Source organism: Otolemur garnettii, unplaced genomic scaffold, assembly GCF_000181295.1.
Source record: "Otolemur garnettii isolate 467f Iridium unplaced genomic scaffold, OtoGar3 scaffold00187, whole genome shotgun sequence".
In the NCBI taxonomy this organism is placed as follows: domain Eukaryota; kingdom Metazoa; phylum Chordata; class Mammalia; order Primates; family Galagidae; genus Otolemur; species Otolemur garnettii.
In genome coordinates, this window is record NW_003852582.1 from 2,196,933 (window position 1) to 2,205,114 (window position 8,182).

Genomic DNA, 8,182 nt, shown 5'->3' on the forward strand with positions numbered 1-8,182 from the left:
AAAACCACTAAAATTGGGTTGTGTTGAGGTGACATAACTGAAAAGAATACCTCAGGAAAGCCAGGTCTAGTGACTCCTGTGATCCCGAAATTTAGGGAAACCAAGATGGGAGAATTACTTAAGGCCAGGAGTTTGAGACCAGCCTCAGACACATCAAGGTCTCTATTTCTAACTAACTAACTATTAGCCAGGTGTGGGGGGTGCAATGCCTATGGTTCTAGCTGTTGGGAGGTTGAAGTGGGAAGTTCATTTGAGTCTAGGAGTTGGAGGTTGCATTGAGCTATGATCACGAAAGTATGCTCCAACTGGGCAACAAAGTGAGACCCCATCTCCTTAAAAAAAAAAGAGGGCAGCACCTGTGCCTCAAGGAGTAGGGTGCTGACCCCATATACTGGAGATGGTGGGTTCAAACCCGGCCCCGGCCAAAAACTACAAAAAAAAAAGAGGAATATTTACGTAAATCTGTTACTAAGAAAACTTTATGGCTAGACTAGTTGCTATTACTAGAACAAGTTAGACAATACCAGGAGGAAACAATCAGATAAAGAATGTGAGGCATGCTACAAGACAAGTGCTCAAACTGCTATGAAAAATTAACAGAAAAGAGAATAAAGATGCTCAAATTTGGATTTAGATAGACTATTAGATAATATTATGATGTTATTAATGATTGTTCTATTTGTGGTAATGTTATTTTTCAGTTGGAAAGTGTCCTCATTCTTCAGAGATGTATACAGAAATAGGGATGGAGTTGGCGGCGTCCATACATTGGGTATGGTGTTGGCCACATACACCGAGGCCGGGGCCTGCTAAACAATAACAACTACAACCAAAAAATAGCTGGGCCTTGTGGCAGGCACCTATAGTCACAGCTACTTGGGAGGCTGAGGCAAGAGAATTGCTTAAGCCCAAGAGTTTGAGGTTGCTGTGAGCTGTGACACCATGGCACTCTACCGAGGGTGACATAGTAAGACTGTCTCAAAAAAAAGAAAGAAATAGTGATGAAGTAACATCATGTCTACAACTTATTCGCAAATGCTTCAGGAAAAATAAATGTGTATTTATGTAAATAAAGATATAGCAAATGTGGAAAAATGTAAATAAGAGAATCTGGGTGAAAGGTATTGAAATAATTCATTTTACCTCTTCAAACTTTTCTGTAGATTTGAATTTTTTTTTTTTATGTGAATGAAGTATGTGTTAAAGTCTTTTGCCCATTTTTCTCATTAATTTGTCAGGGGTTCTTTATTATGTTCTGGATACTACCTTTGAGTCTCACTTTATTGCCCTCAGTAGAGTGCCATGGCATCATAGCTCAAACTCTTAGCCTCAAGAGATCCTTTTGCCTCAGCCTCCCAAGTAGCTGAGACTACAGGCGCCCACCACGATGCCCAACTATTTTTAGAGACAGAGTCTCACTCTTGCTCAGATGGATGGGTTTTGAACTCCTGGGCTCAAGCAATCCACCTGCTTTGGCCTCCCAGAGTGCAGGATTACAGGCATTAGCCACCAGGCCAGGCCCTTTCCCTTTGTATTTTCAAAAAATTCAAACCTACAGACCAGGAGCAGTGGTTCATGCCTGTAATCTTACACTCTGAGAGGCCAAGGTGGGTGAATTGCTTGAGCTCAGGAGTTCGAAACAAGCCTGAGCAAGAGGGAGATCCCATCTCTAGAGAAAAAAAAAAAAAAGTGGGCATTGTGGCGGGCACCTGGAGTCCCAGCTACTTGGGAGACTGAGGCAAGAGGATCACTCAAGCCCAAAGTTTGAGGTTGTTCTGAACTGTGACTCCACAGCACTCTACCAAGGGTAACAAAGTGAGACCCTGTCCCAAAAAAAAGAAAAAGGGAAAATTTGATTATATTCTTATACACTAGAAATGAAATTTTTTCTAAAGATATAATTTAAAATACCATCCAAATATATGATGTACCTAGGAATATATATAACAAAAGATGTACAAGACCTCTTTGGTGATTATAAAATTTTATTGACATTGAAAAGACTTAAATAATTAGAGATATATCATGGTCATGGATTGAAAGGTCCACTATAATGATATAAATTCTCCCAAATTGGCTTATAGCTTCATTGTAACTCCAATCAAAATTTCAACATGTTTGGTTTATTTATTTAGGGAGTGGAACATAAGCTGTTTCTAAAATGTATATAGAAGAGCAAAGAACTAAAAGAGCCGCAGGCTCTTGAGGAATAACAGAATGGACAGAGTTGCTATGCCACATATCAAAAAAACTTTTTTTCTTTTTTTTTGAGACAGAGCCTCAAGCTGTCACCCTGGGTAGAGTGCTGTGGCATCACAGTTCACAGCAACCTCCAACTCCTGGGCTCAAGCAATTCTCCTGCCTCCACCTCCCTAGTAGCTGGGATTACAGGCGCCCACCACAACCCCTGGCTATTTTTTGGTTGCAGCCATCATTGTTTTTTGGTGGCCCGGGCTGGATTCGAACCCACCAGCTCAGGTGTATGTGGTTGGTGCCTTAGCCACTTGAGCCACAGGCGCCGAGCCCTCAAAACTTTTTTAAAAGATAGATGTAACAAAGAGAGTGTATTTTGGCATAGGAAAAGACCAATATAAAAAAAAAAAAAAATAAAGAGCCTTGAAAAGATCTTTGCCTATGTTGACAACATACAATAGAGAAGGCATTTCAAAGCAATAGGGAAAGGAAGGTCTTTCTTTTTTTTTTTTTTTTGAGGCAGAGCCTCAGGCTGTCCCCCTGGGTAGAGTGCTGTAGCATCACAGCTCACAGCAACCTCCCACTCCTGGGTTCAAGTGAGTCTCCGGCCTCAGCCTCCCAAGTAGCTAGGACCACAGGCGCCTGCCACAACGCCCAGATATTTTTTGGTTGCTTGGCAGCCCGGGCTGGATTCGAACCTGCCACCTTAGGTGTATGTGGCTGGCACCTTAGCCACTTGAGCCACAGCCGAGCCAGAAAGTCTTTTCAATAAACAGTGCTGGTAAAAAAAGACTAGCCTTAAGGAAGCAAGTAAGAATTACCTCTGTGGCAGCACCTATTACTCAAGGAGTAGGGAACTGGCCCCATATACGGGGGTGGCGGGTTCAAACCTGGCGCCGGCCAAAACTGCAAAAAAAAAAAAATAAAGAATTACTTCATGCTACATAGTGAAGACAGTTCTAAATGGGATGCAACCTCAGTGTGAGATGCATAAGTATAGAGTGTTCAGAGTATTTAACAAGAAAATATTGACTATATTTTTAACCTAGAGAGAATTAAAAAAAAAAATACAGAATAGGGCGGCACCCATGGCTCAGTGGGTAGGGCACCAGCCTCATATACTGAGGGTGGTGGGTTCAAACCCAGCCCCAGCCAAACTGCAACAAAAAAAATAGTCGGGCATTGTGGCGTGTACCTGTAGTCCCCGCTACTTGGGAGGCTGAGGCAAGAGAATCACCTAAGCCCAGGAGTTGGAGGTTGCTGTGAGCTGTGTAACCCCACAGCACTCTACCGAGGGCAATTAAGTAAGACTCTTATCTCTACCAAAAAAAAAAATACAGAATGAGCTAACCCCAAGGGAAAACTATTGATATATATGAATATTAAAATGTTAATATACCAAAAACATTGTGAAAGGACATGCCAAAAAGTGGGAAAAGATTACAACACAACTCATAAGTAGTATCCAGAACATATAAAGAGCCCCTGACAAATTGTGAGAAAAATGGGCAAAAGACTTTAATACATACTTCATTCACCAAAGATGAAATCTGATAGGCAAAAAAAATACAAAAAGCATTCAGACTCATATAAGGAAAATGCTAATTAAAACCACAATATGATACCATTATGTATCTACCAGAGTAGTTTTTTTAAAAGTCAGTATACCCAGGCAGAGAATATGAAACAGTTTGGCATGATCTCCAGATACATATTCAAAGTATCCATAGCAGTACTATTTGTAATATCCTCAAAGTGGAAAAAGCCCAAATGTCCACCAAGAGTAAAATCAAAAGTGGATTGTCATACATTCATACAATGGCATAAACTCTACCTACAAACCACAATATGGATGAATCTCATAAACATAATATTTAGAAAAAGAAACAAGTCTCAAAAGCACATAAAATAACTAGATTCTTGTAAATTCCAAAACTAGGAAGTAAATCTAGGTCTAGGGGTATATGCCTGGGTGATAAACTATACAGAGAAGCAAAGTCATGAGAGCAGAGAAGGTGCCGGAGTGGTGAGAGGGCTGCAAGGGGGACTTCTGAGGGGTGGGAAGAGTTCTCGATCTGGTGGTCACGTGGTGTTCACATTATGATTATTTAAGATGTATGTGGGGGGGGTTGTCTGCACACACACGCATGTACATGTTTAATATACTTTCTGTATATTCCACAATAAGAAAATACACAACTGGCAGGGCATGGTGATTTGTGCTATAACCCAGCTTCTTGGGGGGCTGAGGCAGGTGGCTCATTTGAGGCCAGGAGTTAGAGATCAGTGAAACTTTTTCTCTAAAAAAAATTTTTTTTTAATTAGCTGGGCATCATGGCACATGCTTGTAGTCTCAGCTGTTAAGGCAGCTTAGGCAGGAGGGTCGATTGAGCCCAGGAATTCAAGGCTACAGTGAGCTATGATTGCAGCACTGTACTTCAGCCTGGGCAACACAGAGAAACCCCCTATCTAAAAAATAAAATGAAATGGAAAAAAAGAAAATACATAAATGACCAGTAATAGGAAGACATTCAACCTCATTAGTAATTATGAATAGAAATATGAAAGATAAAACAGTGACCACCTATCATGACCTGCCTAAAATATAAAAGACTGAATATACATAGTTATTGAAGGTTTAAGGAAATAGGCATTCTCATACGCTGTCAGTAGGAAAGTAAATTAATAAAGCTTTTTTGAAGAATAAGTGGTAATATGTATAAAAATATAAAACTTATAAATTATGTACATTTTCAATTCCAATTCTAAACATCTAGCCTAATGAAATATTAGCACACATACTCAAGGTGTATGCAAACAAAGACAGTCACCATTCACTACGGCATTGTTTGCAATAGTGAAAAACCAAATAAAATAAGGGAATATTTATGAAAAGTATCATGACCCATGAATGAAATACTATGCAGCTCTTAAAAATAAATCTTTATAAACTAATATGGAAAAATCTCAAAGATACATTAAGTGAAGAAAAGCAAGTCAAAGAATATCACATCACATAAACCTGTTTCTGAAATATAAATATGAACATACATTTATATGGATGTATGAAAAACAGACTATAAACTCACTCTCCTGCTAGCAGTGATCACCTCCAGACCTGGAAAGGGTGAGGGGAAGAGGGTAAAGGGGGCACTTTCCCATATATGTTACAGTAATCTTTTATAATCACGTATCTGGAGACTGCTGTATATTTTTAGCAAGTGGTAATAGCAAAACAACTATATTGTTATTTATTCACTTTTAATGAGACCAATCTAGAATAATATATTTGGAAATGACTTACTTTCAAAGCTAATTCTTTTGTTCTTGGAGGGCCTTCAAAGAGCCTACACATGTGGTTATGGGGCTGTCAGCCATCAACTGATGAGCACTGAGTAAGAGACTAAGTGGCTTCGTCCATCTCCAGACTTGCCTTTGGAAAATATTTGCATACATTCTCAGATCTCAGCTCACTGGCAATAGCAACAGTGTCTTCTCAGAGCACTTTGCTAAAGTAAATACATTCTGATGCTACACATCAAATCACATGCATAGCAAAGTGTAGATGTGTCTGTCAAGATGCATGTTTAGATCAAAATTACTAATCACATTCTTGGTGAGTGATTCTTGGAATAAACAGTTTGTACTTAGATTCCTAAGTAAGAACCTACACCCCACTAAATCGCCATATAGAACTTTTCTTCTCTTTCTTTTCTCCTCTCCCTCCCTCTAGCCCTTTCCAAAACAAATTGTCTACATCCTGTAAAGATAGGAGGGAGGACAGACCTAATCAGGAGTTATTTAGAATCAGGAGTGAATCAGAACAAAAAGACCATCATTGTATTTATGAAGAAAAATCCAACTACATGCATACATTTTGGTGTGCATTTTATTTTTGACTGGAATCATGTCCACATGAAGGAAAATTGCCAAAGTATCCTATACTCTTTCAAAAGCTCAGCCTTTGCCTTGCTGTGTTCAAAGAAAAGCAAAACCAAGCCAGTAATGCTGGAGACACCCGTTTCCATATGCACACTGACAGGAGAGAGGAGCTGTCTAGGAAATGCGTTTTGACTGATGAACAGAGGAGGATCTACACACACGTTAAATACAAATGGAAACACATCAGCACACGCAAGTCATCAGCCTGGTCCTCCGCATCCGCTGGCATGCATCCTTCCAAACTATCACTGATTCACTGGTATCAGCACTATGTCTCATTATGCCTTTTATCAGCAAATACCTTTTTATTCCAGAATGGAAAACAAACTGGGAATTAAATACATCCAATATTGATGCTTTATTTCCATAAGTCACCAATAAGAGAATGAATTTAATTTTAATACATTTATTCTCATGTGACTCTTAATAAAACACTTTCAAAACATTCTGTACATTTCAAGCCACTCAGAACTGTATTACGTTTCTATAAATGTGATTTGTTGGGATGAGGTGCCAAGATGTTTCTGTACAAAGATGTACAATATGTACAGTCACTGTTAAGTGCAAGCTGTGCAAAGCAGAGTCTAGGACACTAACCCATGCCAAGGCTTAGAAAAACATTTCAACACGTAAGACTAAAGCTTGAAACAGCGCTGTGGTTTTCCCCTCAGGCAAATGATCACTTTATAAACAAGTATATGTATATGTCATATAGAAAGAATAGTTTGACTCCTCCACTCAGTCAGCACCATGCAGCTGACTGGATACGTTACTCGGCTGCTCGCCTAGGCCTCTCTCTTCAGGGCACCATTTTGCCACACTTAATGGTCATCTCATCACTGAGCCGCTGCTGCTGCCACCTTTGGCTGAACCACAGCAACACTAGGAGATTTAAATTTGGGGAGATAAAGGCCAAACTTGTTTTCAATGCCAGCAAAAGTGGCTGTGGCAAGTCTGTATCCACCGATGTGATCAGGATTGGCAGGAGGAAGGTCTGCAATGCGGGACTTAGGTGTTGGTTCTGAGCCAGAAGGTTTGCTGTGGATAGGAAAAAGCCAATGGTTAGCACGCTCAAGACTGACGAGGGTAGTTACCAGTCTGACACATACGCCACAAAGAAGAGCGTCTGTCTCAACCATTTACCTATATCTCACCTATCCTGCATTAAAAGGATAATGGCTTTGAAATAACACATCTATATATTTTAGAAGAGGGATGACCTTAACTTCAATGCTTATATTCATATGTAAATAGATCCATAGAAAACAGTCATCAAATCTTAAGACTCTCTGGGAAGAATTATGGATAATATGTTTCTTTAATACTTTTCTCTTTTCTAATTTTTTTTGTATATAAGCATATAGAACTTACTAATAAAAAGGATACATTTTCTTTTATTTTGACATAGTTTTAAAAGTTAACTTTTAAGATAACAGACTCAGAAAAGTGATCACTACAATTATTTAACAAGAAATAGATTAAGTTTTTACTTTTACAGAATGTAAAAGCATATAAAAGCCTAAACCTTAACATTTCTCCAACAGAACAGTAAGACTGCTGTTCTCGCAATTTTTTAATATACGTCCATCCACTTCCTGGTTCAACTCCTCACTTGGCCTCTGAGCAGGAGAGGGATTTCCAGGTTTATGAGGTGAGGTCTCAGAAATAATACAAGTTGGTGGTGGCTCACGCCTATAATCCTAAGCACTCTGAGAGGCCAAAGCAGTGGACTGCTTGAGCTCACAAGTTCAAGATCAGACTAAGCAAGAGCAAGACTCCATCTCTAAAAAGACCCCTGCATTGTACTAAGTCTATCTACAGTCCCAGCTATGTGGGAGGCTGAGGCAAGAGGGTCAATGGAGCCCAAGACTTTGAGGTTGCTGTGAGCTATGATACTAAGGCACTCTACCCAAGGTGACAAAGTGAGATGGTCTCAAAAAAATGAACAGGCTTGGCGCCTGTGGCTCAAGTGGCTAAGGCGCCAGCCACATACACCTAACGTGGCAGGTTCGAATCCAACCCAGGCCCGCCAAAAACAACAACGATC

At 39.8% G+C, this 8,182-nt stretch overlaps 1 protein-coding gene across 2 annotated transcripts in view; it reads right to left on the reverse strand.

Moving 5' to 3' along the window:
* Positions 1 to 6,064: 6,064 nt before the first annotated feature.
* The window catches only part of SLC25A12 (solute carrier family 25 member 12), a 91,681-nt gene continuing 89,563 nt past the window's right edge, over positions 6,065 to 8,182 (reverse strand). For both annotated transcript variants that reach the window (XM_003800870.2, XM_003800869.2), the window contains one exon: positions 6,065 to 7,173. In XM_003800870.2, the coding sequence (XP_003800918.1) occupies positions 6,972 to 7,173 (202 nt within the window). In that variant the 3' untranslated portion in view covers positions 6,065 to 6,971. The remainder of the gene's footprint in view (positions 7,174 to 8,182) is intronic.